At 49.8% G+C, this 18,517-nt stretch overlaps 1 protein-coding gene across 2 annotated transcripts in view; it reads left to right on the top strand.

Moving 5' to 3' along the window:
• SMAD7 (SMAD family member 7) overlaps positions 1-5,394 on the top strand; it is a 31,732-nt gene extending 26,338 nt beyond the window's left edge. For both annotated transcript variants that reach the window (XM_087439190.1, XM_004422519.3), the window contains exon 4: positions 3,368-5,394. In XM_087439190.1, the coding sequence (XP_087295316.1) occupies positions 3,368-3,906 (539 nt within the window). In that variant the 3' untranslated portion in view covers positions 3,907-5,394. The remainder of the gene's footprint in view (positions 1-3,367) is intronic.
• The last annotated feature ends 13,123 nt before the right edge of the window (positions 5,395-18,517 follow it).

Genomic DNA, 18,517 nt, shown 5'->3' with positions numbered 1-18,517 from the left:
ACAGTTTTCTGATGGGGAGAGAAGTTGTCGAAAATATTGGAAAAGGTTGTAAAGTTGAGGGAAATTAACGAGGGACCACGAGTTTTGCCTTTGGAGGTTTAAGTGTCCGCAGCCGTGACAAGAAGCCCAAGTTGGGCTTCGAGCCTCTTCCTTAGTCCTGCCTGGTAAGAGGGAGACTTTTCTGTGGGAGGCCCTCCCAGCTCCTCACCGTGAGGCCTGGGAAGCCCCCAGGAGCTAAGCGTCTTCACAGACCTTTGTGGGGAGATGCTTGTGGGCTGAGGGCCTAGTTCAGGGAACTGTGTTTCTCTGAAGATGATGCTGAGCGCTTCCCAGAAGTGAGCCCACGTCGCGGGGAATTCGGGGCACATTTCTGAATTGGCAGTGTGGGATGTTGTGCCGGGCCCCCAGAAGTGTGATGCGTTAAAGGGGCCTTTGCCGTTGCAATGGTTTTGCTGGAGAGTGTGTTTTTGTGCTCAGAGATAGTCCAGGAACAGGGAGAAGGTGGGTATCAGGGTGCTGGGAGGCCGCGGGGTGACATGGGGGCGGCTTGGAGGGCCAGTGGAAGGGAGGAGTAGGCAGGGGTCCTGCTGTACCAGATTAGGGCACCGAGTGGGCTTTCAGGGGCCTTGTTCACACACGGGGACACCCCCACGCTGCCGTTTATCTGGGCCGGGCCATTAACCTCAGCAGAAAAGCTTTTTCCAGGGGATGTCTGGCAGCAAATTGCTGGGTGGACTGGAGGGCTGCACAGATGAAAGAGAAACCCTCCAGAATGCTCCCCCTTCTCCCCCCACGGCGCTGGGCTTGGTCTAGTGGACCTCAGGCCCCAGCCCCCGCCCAGCTTCCTCTGCCCACCGAGGCCCACTGGGCAAACAAGGTCCCCACCCCTTGCCAGTGGGCCTGGCCTGGGCAACTCGATCCCAGGCCCCCACCCCACCCCACCTCCAACCTCCTCCTCCCCCCCCTCCATCTCCTCCCCCACCCCGCTCCTCCTCCTCCCCCCCTGCTAGCGGGTGCCAGGTTTCAGGGGGGCTGGACTCCATGAAACAGAGTATTGTGAGGCTCCGCCGAGGGTCTCCTGACCCTCCCTCCCGGCGACTCCTCGAGTCTTCCTCTCCAGGCCAGGTTTGTTGGCCTGAGTTGGGATCATAAGCAAGAGCTTCTTACATTTCAAAACACCCTCCTCCCCAAAACGGGCAGGCGGATGCCCTGTGCCTTCCAGAAGAGGGCTTTCTCCTTCCCAGCAAACTTGCGTGCCAGAGTCGTCTTATTTCCATGGATGTTGTGGGTCTTTAGCGTAGCCTTCAGAGCTGAACTCCCTCAGCAAGAAGGTTCAAAGATTGCCAGCACTCACGAGTTTATTAGCCGTTGATGGATACTCTGCAGAAACAAGTTAATGCCCGATGAGTCACCTTCTGCTCGCACCCCTTGTCCCTCTCTTGTTTTTCCATATGTTCCAGTGTGTGCGCACGCAAACACACGCTCACATAACACACTCGTACGTGTGCTCACACTCATGGACACACACAGTCTCTCTCACACTTGTACTGTATAGCTGTATGTATTGGGGGTGACAGGCCAGTTTTCTAGGGTTGGTTTTCAGTGGGGCGGGGATTGAGGGGAGAGGAAGGAGCCCTCAGCTTCCCCATTTTGTGTAGCTGTCTGGATAGACATTTGAGAAGGCTAGGTGGGGTGTCTGTAGGAGACGGCTGCTCAGGGTGTGTGTGTGTGTGCGGCTGCCTCAGTGGGTCACAACGCACATTTGCACAGACTTATTCACGGGGCACCTCCATGAAAGACTGGCTGCTGTTTGGAAAAAGAAAAAATTAATGGAGCTGACTCGTTCCCAGGTCCTAACATGCCTGGAGATGTTGGAAGGAGTTGGTGTGCTGAGCTGCACTGGGTTACCCAGCCTGCCGGGGCAGCAGGACACGGGGCCCAAGCCCTCCTCCACCCCCAGCCCACTGTCGTCGACCCTCAGTTGTTCCAAAATCAGGAAGGCCAGAGAAACCAAAAAACAGTTCACAGCCAACCCCCACCTTCATGCCCCACCCGCCCCCCCCCCCCCCCCCCCCCCCCCGAGAGAGTGAGGAGCAAGGGCTGCAGACAGGGCAGGAGGAGGCCTCTGCCGCCTGGCTTTTCCCCATTTTTGTTAACAAATACAAGACTTCCGGTCTCCGCCCTGCCACCACAAACCACGGCGTTCCTGCAGCCCGACCGAGCCGGGGAGATTTATGGTTCCCAGTCTGAGGCCTGCCCTGCTGGCTCCAGCTTAAGGAGGAGTCGGAATGCCAGGCACTGGGGCTCCCTTTCCTTCCATATGATCCTCCCTTTAAAGACCTCTGAGCGTCTGTGTAGGAAAATCACCTTAACAGAGTCACCCCAGTCTCCCTGGCTGCCTTTGGAAGAACCACGTCTGGGAAAGCTGAGGTGGGGCCTCCAGGGGAGGGAGGAAGGAGGGGGCAGGGCACTGAGTCTAGATGCTTCTGGAGAGGGAGGGGAAAGAGGGGTGCAGGCAGAGAAGGGCGCTTCAAGCATGGCTGCACCCATTTTAGACACATAATCTTCTGTCTGGGCGAGAGGAAGCTTCGTGAAGGTAGTCTGGGTTAACACCACTCTGCATGTTGTCATTTGGCATTTTGACATGAACTCGCTCTTTGTGTACAAAGCTGCCACTGGCAGACACACTGAGGGTGATTTTTCTATTAGGAAGATAGATGTTTTTGCCCCAAACCACCTCCATTTTAGTTTTTACCAGATAGCCCTCCCTTATGACTAAGGCACCAATCTGAGAACTGGGTGACAAGCACAGAGACTGTATAGCAGGCGGTCGTGGAGTCTGGAGACCTGATTCTAGGTCTGGCTGTGCGACAAGCTTTCTGGGTCCTGGTTTTCTCATGAGGATGACAAGGGTCTGGAGCAGCTGGCCTTCAACGTTCCCTTCAGTTTAAAGGCTGTAATTCTAGACTCTGTCTGTAAGGCCTTTTCTAGCCCTAAAGCCAGGACCAACCAAGTTACTAAGTGTCCCCTGGCTCCTGAGCATTGCAGGGATGGGGCTTCCTTTGGCCAGGTGGGCACACATGTTGGTGTCCTGGGTCCCTGACAGGATGGGGGGGAGTGGAGGGAACAAGCACCCCAACCCCGTGCTTAAAGGCAGGGCTCTTCTGTCAGTGGGTCAGATTTCCAGGCCCCCGTAGGAGGATTAGAGCCTGCAGCAAACCCAGCACCATCACCTCCTCCTTCTGTCTTGTTCTGAGAGATGAGCTGGTTATGGGGGTACGTGTGTGTATGTGTGTCTTGATTCCAGGAGGAAGAGGAAAATACCATTCCCATCACCACCAACCATGTCCACCATTTTGTTTTACAGATTCCCAACTTCTTCTGGAGCCTGGGGATCGGTCACACTGGTGCGTGGTGGCATACTGGGAGGAGAAGACGAGAGTAGGGAGGCTCTACTGTGTCCAGGAGCCCTCCCTGGACATCTTCTATGATCTACCTCAGGGGAATGGCTTTTGCCTCGGACAGCTCAATTCGGACAACAAGAGTCAGCTGGTGCAGAAAGTGCGGAGCAAGATCGGCTGTGGCATCCAGCTAACGCGGGAAGTGGATGGCGTGTGGGTGTACAACCGCAGCAGTTACCCCATCTTCATCAAGTCAGCCACACTGGACAACCCGGACTCCAGGACGCTGTTGGTACACAAGGTGTTCCCCGGTTTCTCCATCAAGGCTTTTGACTATGAGAAAGCGTACAGCCTGCAGCGGCCCAACGACCACGAGTTCATGCAGCAGCCGTGGACTGGCTTCACTGTGCAGATCAGTTTCGTGAAGGGCTGGGGCCAGTGCTATACCCGCCAGTTCATCAGCAGCTGCCCGTGCTGGCTGGAGGTCATCTTCAACAGCCGGTAGCCACGTGGGGAGAGGACAGAGCGTGAGCCGAGCGGGCCCAGTCCAAACTACTTTGCTGCTAATGTTTTCCTCCTGAGTGCTTGCTTTTCATGCAAACTCTTTGGTCCTTGTTTTTTTTTTCCTTCTCGTCGTTCTTGTTTATGTTCTGTTTTGTTTTGTTCTTTGAGAAATAGCTTATGAAAAGAATTGTTGGGTCCTTTGCGGGGTGGTATGGTAGGCAGAACACCCCAATATGAAGAGGGGAAGCAGAAATCAAAGTCCCACCAAACACAGTGTATGCGTGGGGAGCAGGCCCTAACTTGGGGGCATTTCCCTTGTCATGGTTATGTGTGAGCCAGTGTGTATGTGTCTATGAGTGTGTGCCCGTGAACGGCAGATGGGGAAGTGGCATGCTCTGTGTGTTTCTTATGGATGTCTCCGGCTGAGAGGTTTGCGCTGCCAAGCTGTCTCTCTTGCCCTTTTGGACATGCTCAGCGGGCAGAGGCAGTACCTGGGCAAGCCGCATGAGTGTCCCAGCAGCTGCCAGCAGCAAGGCTCTGCCCCCAGCCTGGGGAAGTCCCCGCCCCTCCTCACCTTCTAGGACATGGGCCTGTCTGCAGGCTTCTTAGAAGCAGCCCTGTCAGAGGCTGAACCAGAACCCACTGCCTCCATGCTTGTCTTACTCTCCTCCAGCCACCCCGTTGCCATTGTCGTGTCTTTCTTTTTTGGCCATCTGCTCCTGGAAATCTCTGAGATGGGCTTCCCAAGGGCTGCCGGGGCAGCCCCGTCACAGTATTGCTCAGCCAGTGCCCTCTCAGGCCCCTCAGCCTCTCCCCTGCCCTGGTTACATCAGGTTTTTCCCGGACTCAGAAAACCAGCTCAGCACTTTCCTCCCCTGCGCAGCCTGTGTGTTGAGCTCTGCTGTTAGACCAGCGAGGGGAGCAGCCCTGGGAGGGAGACTTCTCAGCAGCCCCCCTTCCCACGAAGAAGGATTCGGTCCATCATCACCCAAGGTACCATCCTGGGCTGACCCTGACTCTTTTTTCATTTCTTCTATAACTCATACACTCGTATGATACGTTGACACTGCTCTTAGCTCAATGAGCATGTTTAGACTTTAACATAAGCTATTTTTCTAACTACAAAGGTTTAAATGAACAAGAGAAGCATTCTCATTGGAAATTTAGCATTGTAGTGCTTTTGAGAGAGAAAGGACTCCTGAAAAAACGAGATTTATTAAAGAAAAAATGTATTTTATGTTATATATAAATATATTATTACTTGTAAATATAAAGACGTTTTATAAGCATCATTATTTATGTATTGTGCAATGTGTATAAACAAGAAAAATAAAGAAAAGATGCACTTTGCTTTAATATAAATGCAAATAACAAATGCCAAATTAAAAAAGATAAACACGAGATTGGTGTTTTTTTCTATGGGTGTTATCACCTGGCTGAATGTTTTTCTAAAGGAGTTTATGTTCCATTAAACAATTTTTAAAATGTATACTTGATTCCATGTTGTCCTACAGCTCCTTTTTCTTCTGGCAGGAGGGGTGTGGGGGGCGGTCCATCACAATCCAGGACAGTTGGGGTCTCCCCAGCCCGGTGCTTGATTGGGGAGGAGGGGGAAGGCCTGTCACAAAAGGGAGACATCCAGAACGGTCTGATCTTCCCTGTATGCTAGAAAGACCCGTCGCTGCACAGACACCTGCTTTCTTGTTAGGCAGTAACCCTAGGGTGTAGCTGAATTTGCAGTGGGGTCAACCTCAGGGAGCCCTGGGTTACAAAGGCAGGTGATTTTTCAAAGCTTGAAGAGTTGAGAAAATGGAGTTTCATTTGGGGTGATTGGGTGCGAGATTGCGTTGGGACACAAGATGGGGAGGTATAGTCCCAAGAACTTGGGTCCATCCAGTTCCTGCTGGCTGACTCCTCACTCATCCTGAGCCTGCTGCACCTTTCCCAGAGGAAGGTCGCTGCCATGCTGGATTCCAGGAGAGGTTCCCTGAGGGCTGAAGCCGTGGAGGAGAGATGAGTCCGGGGTTGAGTGTTGGTGGGTGGAGGGATCAGGCTACCTCCTGGGTCCCTCTCAAGTTCTGTACCGGGCACTCTGGCAGGTGGAGCAGATCCGAGAGGTCACCAAGTCCAGGTCCTACTCGAGCATCCACTTGAACTCTTAAGCCACAATCTCTATTCCCTGGCCCAGCCCAGCCCCGATGGCACTTGCTGGGAAAGTGGCTCTTCAGTACTGCCCAGGGATTTCCACAGCTTGATCTGAGCCACGTTTTAGACTCAAGGCCTCTTGCATAAGAGATGGGTCCAAATTGGACATCAAACAGAGGGCTGTGTAGGTGTCTATGTCGGGGTCGGGGGGGGGTCTTGAACCTTAGACCCAGGAAGGAAGTCTGTGAAGCAAGGGTTAAGGTTTTGGATATCACAAACTGGTACAATTTCAAAACTTTTTGGAGGGCAAGTTAGGATTGCCAATTTTTTATTTTGCCAGATAATGACACAAAGCACTACAGCCTACTGGCACCATCATTTTATTCGAGGGAATTATAATACAGTTGCATAGCGAGAAATATTAATACCTGTTGATTTATTGTCCAGAAACATTAGTGCCAAATGGTCATCTGGGTCAGCTTGTTCATATGAGGTGATGGGGAACTCATCACCTCTTGAAGCTTTTCGCTTTTTAGCAGGTGAACCGAAACCTGCCTCCATTTATTCTAGTTCTGCAACCCAGAATAAGTGTAAAAGTCCCGTCTCTGGAAAACACCCAAGGAAGGTTCTAATTAACTCCAGGGTGGAAGGTGTTGCATTAGGGAGCTGTCAAAGTCATTTTAGTTTGCTCTAACTTGCATCAGCATGCCGGGAAGCTCTTTAATAATAATAATAGCTGCCATTTATTGAATGCTTAACTAGGTGTCAGGCACAATGCTAAGCGTTTAAGGGGATTATTTAATCTTCACTAGGACCCTCTGCAAAAATGGAGGCTTTGGGAGGTTAAAAGACTTGCCCTAGGTCACTCGGCGAGGAAGTGCTTAGGGAGATCAGGGTCTGACTCTGATCTTACTCCTTGGTCCATGCCCTGGAGAGATGCTATTTGACAGAATCCGGTGTGGCATCGGTCCCAACTTCTCAAAATCGAGGGAAGGTGGGCTACCATGCTGCCGGCTGGCCCTGCTGCTTGGGCAGGACCTCTGGATTCAGGGGGCAGGAACTGTGGCAGCGGCACCTCCATGCCCCCCTCTGTTATCTGGACTTGACTTTCAGCGTCAGGAGGTTGGAACTGGGGTGAGGGCATGTGGATCCTGGTGGGGTGGCTGACTGGGGGTTAGGGAAGACGGATACGTAGGGGAAGCCTGTGTTTGTGGTAGCCGCAATTTTGTCATCTGGCCAGAGCGGCCGTCACCCACGGGCATCCGCTGAGCACCTCCGTGTGCCAGGACTGCTGTGTGGGGCACCCTGCCCTCGGGGATGCTGGAGGACAAGACACCCACATCCAAGATGGTCACCAGCAGCACAGGTGAAGTGTGGCGAGTACCCGGGACCACCTGGGACTCGGAGGAGGCGGGTTCCAGCCCAGCTGGAGTCTGGATTTGTGGAGGGGTGGAGAAGGTGCCCCACTGGAGGGAGGTTTTCCTGCTGCCTAGTCCTCCTCCTCTCAGCTCACCCCTCAAATTTTGGGGTGTCTCACAGGGTTCTGCCTTGAGCTCTCTGCTCAGGCCACACTCTCTCCCCAGGCAGCAACATCACTCTGGTGGCTTCCTCTCCCCTCGCCCGTGGATGCCTCAGCTGCCCCAACCAGAAACCTGGACTCTCCCATCTCCCTCGCCCCTGCCCCTCATCATGAAATAAAAAACCAGATCCTGTCTGCCCTGCCTCATTCAACCCATAATTATGAAATGCAAACGTCTCTCACGTATGTTCCCTTTCTCTATGTCCACTAGCACGATTTAGTTCAGGATCTTCTAGAGTCTCCTCGGCTTTCCTTCCTCTACTCCAAGTGGCCTTTCAGCATCCGCCTCTGCCAACCTCACCCTTTATCCCACCGCCCCCCCCATCCCACCCCCTTACACAGACCCTTGGTCCTGGGAAGGCAGGGCCACTTGCAGCTCCTCAAACACCCCTTGCTTATGCGCTTCCAACCAACTGCTTTCCAGCTCCTTCTTCAATTGGCTGTCTCCTTATGCTTCAGATGCAACTCAGGCCACACCTCCTCCAGGAAGCCTCTGCCCTAAAGAGACGTCGGTAGTGTAGGATTCTGTCTCCTCTACCGAACAGTAAGTTCTTGGCGCTCCGGGGTCTCAGTTGGGGCCCCAGTTAGGATCCACTGCCCTAACAATTCCTGGCAGGGTGCTCAGACAGGGCTTGTCCCATGAATGAGGGAAGGAGAGTCAGGATTGTGGGCTTAGCTTGGGCTGGGAATAACAATAATAATAATAACAGCCAGCACTGATTGTGTTCTGACTATGTGCTAGGTAGTGTTCCAAGCCCTTTGCATTGAGATTTTGCCATATAATCCTTACAACCACCCTAAAAGTAGATACCATTATCATCAGCCCCATTCTACAGATGAAGAAACTGAGGTTCAAAGAGTTGCCCTAGGTCTCCCAGCTGGTGAGTAGTAGCATCAGATTTCATCATCTCTGTCCTATCTCATCTCTATGGGCAGACCTGGGTCCAGGGGTGATTCTGTTGGGCATATGTCATTTCTAAAATAAGTTCTGGTTTGAAAGGACCAAGCTGATCTGATTGCCACACAATAGAAACAACACCCTACGTTTGTATGCACCAAGGGTCTTCCCAGGGTTATGCCACCCGTGGCCCCACACCGCAGCATGAGGCAGGCAGGCCTTAGCTGACTCAGGAAGAGCCAACCCTCCAACAGGTGCGTAATTTGCCCAGGACATCCACACACAGCCTGTGGGGGAGGCTGGAATTGCACCCAAGCCCACAGCAAACACAGACTTCCAGACGGATCATGTGAGCCCCTGCACTCAGCCTGCAGAGGAGGTTTTTGTCAGTCTGTGTGTTGGCAATGCAACAGTGCTAGAAGCACAGCTCTCGACTGTGACTGCATGAATGTGGGGGCAGGTGGGGGAGGAGGTCTGACATGAAATAGGATGTGACTCAGGGTCCCAGGTCTTGGAGTCAGATAGACCAGGGCTTGAGTACTCACTTGGGCAAGTCACTTAACCTCTCTGAACCTCAATTTCTGAAACATAAAATGGGCATTATACCTGTCTCGTGGGGCCAAGACTGGGATTAGTGGGAAAATACATCTGAAGAGCTGGCCATATGATAATTAGGTTGAACCACGTGGGATTGCTAATGTCTGACCATTTTGACCTACAAAAATGGCAATTTCTTATCATTTAATCTAGATGCTCAATTCAAGGCAGTGGCGATTAGGGGTCCCCAACCTTCTTTTTCCCCTGCAGCTGCAGGCAGGGGCTGGCGGTGCCCTCCGTGTGTTGTGCAGCAAGTGGGCTGAGAGAAGACAGGCAACTAAGCCAATTGGCAATGGGGGTGGTCTATATGGGGGTGACCCCATGCTGCTCAGAATGCCAGCAAACTGCCGAGCCCAGGCCAGAGCAGGAAGCAAAGGCCAGCAAGACCCAGGGCAGGAGGGCTGGGTGTCCTGGCCTCAGGAAGAGGGGGTATGGAGCCCCGGGTGGCGCACACTGAGCTGGGAGCAGCTTGCACAGTCCCGGGTTTCCTGGCGGCTCGAGCAGCAGGCCCGAGCTGCCAGCTCAGCAGTTTTCCCAACCAGAAGGCCCCCCTCTCTTTCTGAAAGTAATGATTTTCTAAAAATGGATTCCCTCCCCTCCCCCAGCTGCAATTAATCTACAGAACCCAGAGTGACCGCTGGAGGAGGACCCTGGTGAGTTCGGACCAGTGCACGTGCTTTGATTAATTCAGGGATGATTTACTGGCTGGGGGGTACCGGGGCGGGGGGCCGGGCTCACTGTGGGGCCTGTTTGGTGCCCATCGGAGCCACAGAGACAAGGAGAACTAGGAGCGTCTTTCTAGAGAGACTGTATGATTAGGCTTCCTCCTGATTTGAGAGGCTTGGGATCTCAGACCCCATCTCTAAGGTCGTCCCATGGACATGCATGCCCCGGGCCAGGCAAGGCTGACAAATAAACCTGGGGCATCTTTCTGGAGCTGCCATTTCAGCAGGAGCTTCGTGGGAGAAAGGATATGATCGTTTTATCGTAAGACAATCCCATGTATATTATGCAGTAGAATGCAAACTTGAATGAATCTTCGAGAAAAACAAGACACTTGAAGGATGTGTCCTTGCTCCCGGTCTTGCTTTCAGCGTGGTCCCAGGCGCTGTGGGCACTTTGGTGGAAAAGTGTGAGATGGAATCTACGCCTCGGCTTTACAGGCAGGACATCGAGGCCCTGGAGGTAGAAATAGAATGTGTCTCTTAGGGCTGCCTTGAACCTGAAAGAAAATATAGCTAATTCGTAGATAACAATATTACATCAGTTCTCAACAATGCAGAGAATCTTTTCACACACATTCTCCTAATGATTCTGGATGGGAGCTCTGATTATCCCCATTTTAGAATAAACTGAGGTTGCAGGAGATCAATGACTTACTCAAGTCACCCAGCCAAGAGGTGGCAAAGCCATGCCAGGCAGTTCTCCTTAAGTCTACCCCTGGGCTCTTTTCTCTAAGCATGGCATTCATCTGCTCTGTCCCATGCCCCTTTCAAATTCCTCTTCCTCCGCTCAGCCTGCCCAGATCCTGGCAGTAATGAATGGCCTCCTCAGGGAGTAGCCATGTGCTCCTCAAATTTCCCAGCCTCCCTTGCAGTTTGTTTGGGGCCATGTGACTAGTTCTGGCCAATGGGCTGTGAGGAGATATGCCATGTGCCCCTTCTGGGCTAAAGCACTGAAGAACTGGTGAGCCTGATCCAGCTCTCTCTCTCCCTCTGCCACAGGCACTGGAAGATATGTTTTGAGATGATGGAGTCACAAGATGAAAACTGCCTGGATCCCTGAATCACTGCCCTGGAAAACCACCCGACCCACAGCAGACTTTGTGTGAATGTCCAACTTTTATGTGCGACCCGACTGAGATTTGGTGGTTTGCCCATCCAAATGAATCCGTGGCCTGTCCCACACACTCAAGTGCCTGACCCCATCTGTCTTGCTTTCTTCTTCTTCTTCTTTTTTTTGTGAGGAAGATCAGCCCTGAGCTAACATCTGTCACCATTCCTCCTCTTTTTGCTAAGAAAGACTGGCCCTAAGCTAACATCTGTGCCCAACTTCCTCCACTTTTTTATATGGGACGCCGCCACAGCATGGCTTGACAAGCGGTACGTCAGTGCGCGCCCAGGATCCAAACCCCAGGCTGCCACGGTGGAGCGCACGCACTTAACCACTACACCACCGGGCCGGCCCCTTGCTTTCTTCTTTTTAAGGATATTGGTCTTGTGTCTCCAGCATAACTGGTGTTTTTTGAAGTCAGGCACCAGCTCTCATACTTACTCGAATCTTTCATAGCAGAAAGCCCAGCTCTGGTGTCCTAGAAGGTGCTTAGTAAATGCCTGCTGTAATTGACTTGAACTGAAGTGCTCCCTCCACTGGTGTCCCTTGAGGGACTGCTGGGGTGCCCTCCAAGGGGACAGTCTCCCCACTCTCTTATGAAAATGCCCCCTTGCCCAGTCCTCACCTCCTACAGGCCAATTGCATCATCTCTCCACCCGCCTCCTCAAACCACCCATCTCTGAGGGAGCAAGCTACAGTTCTAGCCCAGGCCGGTGACAGCTTAGACCCAGCCAAGACCAGTGCCCTCCCGGGCTTCCTCACTCAGTTGAAGAGAGAGAAAGTTCCAGGGCAGAGCTCAGGCTCAACTGAACACGTTGATGGGAATCATCAGATTGCATTCCCAGTACATCACTCCTCTTATCCCGCTGTATTTTCTTCACGGCACCGTTTAACAGTATAGGTATTATATACATGTTTAACAGTTTACTCTGTATCTGTCGGTTGGTTTGCTCTTGTCTGACTCGCCAGCAGAGGGTGGGCTCTGTGACAGCGGAGACTTGGCTCTGTCTTCTGCCAAATCCTCAGTATCTAGAACAGTGCCCAGCACATAGTAGGCACTTGACAAATATTCCTTGGATGAATCGGTGTTGAATGACTACTTAACTTTCCAACTGAAATATATGCATTCAAGTTCCAGGTGAATTCAGTTTTCCCCAAGAAAAGTGGGTTTGTATTTGCTTTATGATATTTATGAAAAGAAAGAGTGCATTCTTTTTTCCCCCAAAAGGTGAATGCAAAACTCTGCCTCTTGGGGTGATGGGGATAGCAACAGCCGCCACCACAATCATAATAATAACAGCAGCCTGCGTTTACTGAAGGCTGAGTATGTGCCAGGCACTCTCTGCAAGGCACTTGGTGTTGTCTCTAAGGTAGGGTTGTCATTATCTCACATTACAGGTGAGGAAGTGGAGGCCCAGGGAGGGTCTCCCAGCCAGAGAGTAGTAGACCAGGAGCCAGGTCTGCCTCACTCCACAGCCCTTGCTCTGAGCCCTGAGCCCCTTGGGAGGCTGCAGCTTCGAAAGAGCTGTTTTCCTGGTTTCTTTCCTCAAGGTTAAGATACATCCTCAGGCCCAGGTCCCACCGAGGCAGCTCAAAACTCTAGGGATATCTCTGCCAGGAGGCTTGCTCTGTGGCCAGGCTGTCCTGTCCCACCAGGGTCTGGAATCTTTGCTGCATCTGAGCCCGATGTCATCAGCATCGGATCTTCTTTTTTTTTTTTTTTTTTTAATTTTATTTATTTATTTTTCCCCCAAAGCCCCAGGAGATAGTTGTATGTCATAGTTGCACATTCTTCTAGTTGCTGCATGTGGGACGCGGCCTCAGCATGGCTGGAGAAGCAGTGCGTCTGTGTGCGCCCGGGATCCGAACCCGGGCCGCCTGCATCGGAGCGCATGCACTTAACCGCTAAGCCACAGGGCCAGCCCAGCATCAGATCTTCTAATGACGCGCTGCAGCCAGGGAAATTACAGTGCCCAGGAGACCTGTCCCAGAGGCCCTGCCCAGGGTAATTCCAGAGCAGGAGAGAATGCTGGGAATAACAAGAAAGACAGGGTGAGGCTACCAGCCTTAGGTAACGGAATGGTGTGTTGTAATGAGGCGTGGGGGATGGAGAATTTTATTTTATTTATATGGGTTTTTTTTTTTTCCAAATTTTAAAACTACTGAAAAACACAAAATCAAAAGTAAAAATATCCTCAATCTCGTCATTTAAAATTCTGCCTTCCAACGCCAGTCCCCAGAGGTGACCACTATCAAAGGATGCTTTGATACATCCCCTTTCTGAACTTGGCCTCTGCCTCCATGTGTGCACAGACACAATTTTCATGAATGGAGTCATGATATACATATTGGCTTGCAACCTGCTTATGTCACTTAATGATATATCACAGACATTTCTGTAGATGATGCATTTTCATGGTTGTTTAGTATTGGAGCTGAATTTAAAAGATGCTGGTATTCATTTGAAAGATATACCCTTCAATTCTGAATGAGACTGATGGTATGGAGCAACTGGGTCCATTCTCTTTTGAGAATGGTGGGGCTATAAAATTTGTTTAACTGTAACTGTTTGGTAGTATCCACTAAAGCTAAAGGTAATCATGCCTGTATCAGAAATGTCTGCATATATTCACCAAAAGACATGTCCAAGAATATTCACAGCAGCACTGTTCAAATAGCCAAAAACTGGAAACGACGCAAATGTCTATCAAAAGTACAACGGATTTTTTAAAAATACGGTTTATTTATACAGCAGACATCATGGGGCAACAGGAATGAAAGGACCACAACTATACACAACAACAGAGTGACTCTCACAGAGGTAATGCTGAGCTGGAGAAGCCAGACACAAAAACACACACTGTATGATTCCGTTTGTATAATGTTCCATTTGTATAAAGTTCAATGTCAGGCAAAACGGGTCTATGGTGTTAGATGTTAGGAAGGGGGCATGAGAGGAACTTCTGGGGCTGATGATGTCCTGTTTCTTTTCTTTCTTTTTTTTTTAAAGATTTTATTTATTTATTTTTCCCCCCCAGAGCCCCAGTAGATAGTTGTATTTCCTAGATGCACATACTTCTAGTTGCTGTACATGGGACGCGGCCTCAGCATGGCCAGAGAAGCGGTGCGTCGGTGCGCGCCCCGGATCCGAACCCGGGCTGCCAGCAGCGGAGCGCGCTTACCCAACCGCTAAGCCATGGGGCCGGCCCTCCTGTTTCTTAATCTGTGGGCTACTTACACAGGATGCTCCGTTTGTGTACTTCACTAGGCTGTATGCTTACGATTGGTGCACTTTTCTGACCATGTGGTATATGTCAGTTAGGGTCTATTTCTAAACAGGGGATCAATGGCATGCAATCCCTTGCAAAAACATCGGCCTTGTTCCCCGGCTTTGCCCCTTTCTTTCCCTTCCAGGACCTAATGAGCGCGCACAGCACGTGTGCCGTGCCTTCATGTATCGGGTGGGGCAGGGAGGGAGTGAGAGCTGGACGTTCTGGTTTTGGAATCGTGGGACCTGGTGGCCAGCCTCGGTGAGGACGCAGGCTGCACTGTCCCCCAGGCTTACCTGGGTGGTCAGTAGGCAGCAGGAGGAGAAGGAAGGGCAGGGAGAGGAGGAGGGAGAGCAGGAGGAGGAGGAGAAGTGACTGTCAGGGGGACGGACACAGAGCCTGCGGATGTGCAGCTCCACGAGTGGTAGAATTTTGGGGGTCCTAGGTACTATGGCATCAGCAATAACATCTACTGCTATTGTTATTAGTAATGGTAGTGAATATTTCTTGAGCACTTACAAAGGGCCAGGCCCTGTGCTAAGAGCTTTATATGCACCACCCATTCCCATCCTTTTAGCACCTCTGCGTGTACTTATTCATGTCCCATGTACTTACTGGAGGCTCACATACATGCAGAAAGCCCCCTGCCTACAATATCCCACCAGCCCCTACTTAATTTTGATTGTTCAGTTGTTCATTTGAGGACCTACTATGTGCCAGACACTGCGGTAGAAAAATCAGCATGATACAGTCTCCACGGTGTCCGAGCAGGTTAGTAATTGGGTGCTTAACCAAACCCATATCATTGTATTATTTCTTATTTTGGAGGTGCTCAAAATAGGTAATATGTTTGTTTTGCTGTTTATTTTTATCTCTTTATAGCAAGCTATGTTAACTGTTTAAAAATTAGAGACTAAATTAACCAACAAGAAGGACAAAGAAGTTTTTAAAAATTACCTCTAGTCCCACCAATCACAGAGAACCTGTTAATATCTGAGCACATCCTTTTTAATTTTATTTTTTTGTGAGGAAGACCGGCCCTGAGCTAACATCTATTGCCAATCCTCCTCCTTTTTTTCCCCCAAAGCCCCAGTAGATAGTTGTATGTCATAGTTGCACATCCTTCCAGTTGCTGCATGTGGGACACGGCCTCAGCATGGCCGGAGAAGTGGTGCGTCAGTGCGCGCCCGGGATCCGAACCCGGGCCGCCAGTAGCGGAGCGCGCGCACTTAACCGCTAAGCCACCGGGCCGGCCCTTAGCACATCTTCTTTAAAGATTTTATTTATTCAGTTTTTTCCCCCCAAAGCCCCAGTAGACAGTTGTATGTCATAGGTTCACATCCTTCTAGTTGCCGTACGTGGGACTCGGCCTCACGTTGGACGGAGAAGCGGTGCCTCGGGGCGCCCCCGGGATCCGAACCCGGGCCGCCAGCATCAGAGCGCGCGCACTCAACCGCCAAGCCACGGAGCCGGCCCAGCACATCTTTAGATTTTTAAAAATACATTCTGATGTGCCCACCATATCAGTAGGTGCTGGAAGAAAATTTGTTAATTTGTTATAAAATGACACTATTATACTGTTTTGTAAACTGCACCCCCCCCCCCACACAAAATGACACAATGAGCACATGTTCCAGATCCATGAAGGCACTGCTACTTCTGATGGGTTCTTTCATTACTGAAGGGGGGTGGGAATTGTTTTTCATGTGTTGGAGGGACATTTGCATTTCTTTTGTGAATTTCTTGTTTATACTCTTTGCTTATTTTTTTCTGTTTGTTAGTCTTTGCGGCCAGTTATTTTTTAGTTAATTTTTTTCAAAGTAATTCATACACAAAATTTAAAAAGTCAAAGACCATTGAAAGCTTTACAGCAGCTCACAGTCCTTTTTTTCCTCCTCTAAGTTTTCCGGAAATAACCCTTTTGACTCTCCCAGCTGTTTCTTTTGGTATTTATTACCATCTTTTTTGTTTTTTCAGTATTTTAAAATATTTTATTGGTTTTAAATGTTGTAAAAATAATATATATCCATCCTCAAATATTCCAAAAGTACAGAAATGTGTTGAGAAAAATAGTAAAGCCCTGCTCAATTTCTTCAGTGCTACTTTTCAGGGGTAATTTACATTAGAAATGTGATTATATCACCATATTTCTAAGAAATATTCTTATTCTGATATTTCTTGATACATCAGTATTAGATATTATCTATTAACTTTCTAGTAACTTTCTAGCTGGGGATTAGCTCTCTTAAATCTTCACACTACTTCCCTTCTCTTCACTAGTCAACTCTTGCATTATTAGGACAGTATTGTTCATTGTTGAGCCATGGAGTGTACTATGGTTGCATTCATTTTCTTACACAACTCTTTGGTACTCCTGGAGTTTAAGACTTGCCTAGGTGTTTTTTCATTTGCTTAGAATTCATTGTATGTTTTGCCATTGCTTTCCACACTCTTCAAGCACTTCTCAACAATATTCCTCAAGGTCAAACCTATCGGAAAACTTGTCAGTCCAATGTTTTTCCCTCCTGAAGCCTCCGCTCTGCTCAAGTCTGGACAGGTTGCCTCGTGGGCGTGATGCACAGTAGTCACCTTGAAGCTTCCTTCCACCTCTTCCATTGACTTGAGTCTTTTGTTCCCTGGATCTCACTAGTTCACCTTCTTTGCTTTTGTTCCTCATTTTGGTGCCAACCATGTTTAAATACTCTTTGTACCATGTTTTCCTTCCTTCCTTCCTTCTTTCCTTCCCTCCTTCCTCTCCCTCCTCATCTCCCTCCCCTTCCCTTCCCCTCCCCCTCCTTCCCCTCCCCCTCCTTCCAAGCATGCCTGAGGACTGCATGACAGAGGAAAAGGAAGGGCCCACTGGCAGCCTCAGCCTCTGCTCTGTTATCTTGAACAATTCTTCTCTGGCCCTGACTTGCAGAGTCCACTCAGCAAAACTAAAGCCCTGCAGATAACCAAATGTCCCCCATCAGAAGGTTGTTAGGAGCTATCTGTTGTTACCAGAGCTTGCCCCTCAGGAACTCACTCCCTGCCCCACACAGCTTACCGTTCATGCTTCAAACCACACAGAGAACCCTCTGAAGAGAAATGCTCCATCTTGTTGCTTTCTCAATGGCTTTTGGTGCCCATCATATAAAGGGGCGCTGAACATGCAATCCAGCACCTCAAATACACCTGCCTGAAAGCCGAGTTACTTTCTTCCCCTTCTCTCTGCTCCTCCCCTTGTGGTTTCTCTCACCCCGGACTGGAGGTTTCTGGGTGTCAAATTATTATAGTTACCCTGCCACTGCCTCAGCTTAGACACTCCTGGCCTCCAGCCTGAGCAATTCAGAGGCCTCCTGGCTATTCTTTCTGGACCATGCTTGTCCCCTGCTGATCTGTGCTCCTGGTTATGGCAAAGGGCTTTTTATGAAACCCAGCTCTGAGTTGTTTTGTTTGCAAAAGCCATGCACTTTCACAAAGGTGTGGACCTTTGCACAGGCCACTTGGCCTTGAATGCATGTCCCCCCTTTCTAGCTGGTGAAATCCACCTTTTCTTTTGAGCTCAAATATTTCCAGCTCAAATATCTACTCCTCCAGGAAACTTTCCAGTCTCTCCAGTTGGCATGAATCATATTCTGCAGTTCTTTATATGACACTTTTTTTTTTTTTGCTTTTTTTTAAATTGAGGTCATAATAGTTTATAACATTGTAAAATTTCAGTTGTACATTATTATTTGTCAGTCATCATATAAATGCGCCCCTTTACCCCAATTCCCTTCCCCCTGGTAACCACCAGACTGTTCTCTCCTTCCGTTTTTTAGTTTATCTTCCACATATGAGTGGAAGAAATGTCTTTCTCTGTCTGGCTTATTTCGCTTAACATAATACCCTCCAGGTCCATCCATGTTGTTGCGAATGGGATGATTTTGTCTTTTTTTATGGCTGAGTAGTATTCCATTGCATATATATATGACATCTTCTTTATCCAACCACCAGTCAATGGGCACTTGGGTTGCTTCCACTTCTTGCCTATAGTGAATAATGCTGCAATGAACATAAGGGTGCATAAGTCTCTGAATTGTTGATTATATGACACTTTCTTATAACCCCCGTCCTTGTCTGCCCTGGGAAAGCAGAAAGAGGAGTCACGTAACCCAGGCCAGATCCTGTCACCAACTAGCTGAGCCACAGTTCACCTTCCCTCAGCTCGTGCATCTGCACACTCCCCATGGAGAAGAACTTGACTTTGTTCTAGTAAGTGCCACGCCCTATGCTAAGAATTTTACTTTCATAATACAATTACATGCTG

This window comes from Ceratotherium simum, chromosome 14 (assembly GCF_057802395.1).
Source record: "Ceratotherium simum simum isolate JZ-2026a chromosome 14, ASM5780239v1, whole genome shotgun sequence".
NCBI classification, from domain to species: Eukaryota; Metazoa; Chordata; class Mammalia; order Perissodactyla; family Rhinocerotidae; genus Ceratotherium; species Ceratotherium simum.
This window is presented reverse-complemented; position numbering and strand designations above follow the sequence as displayed.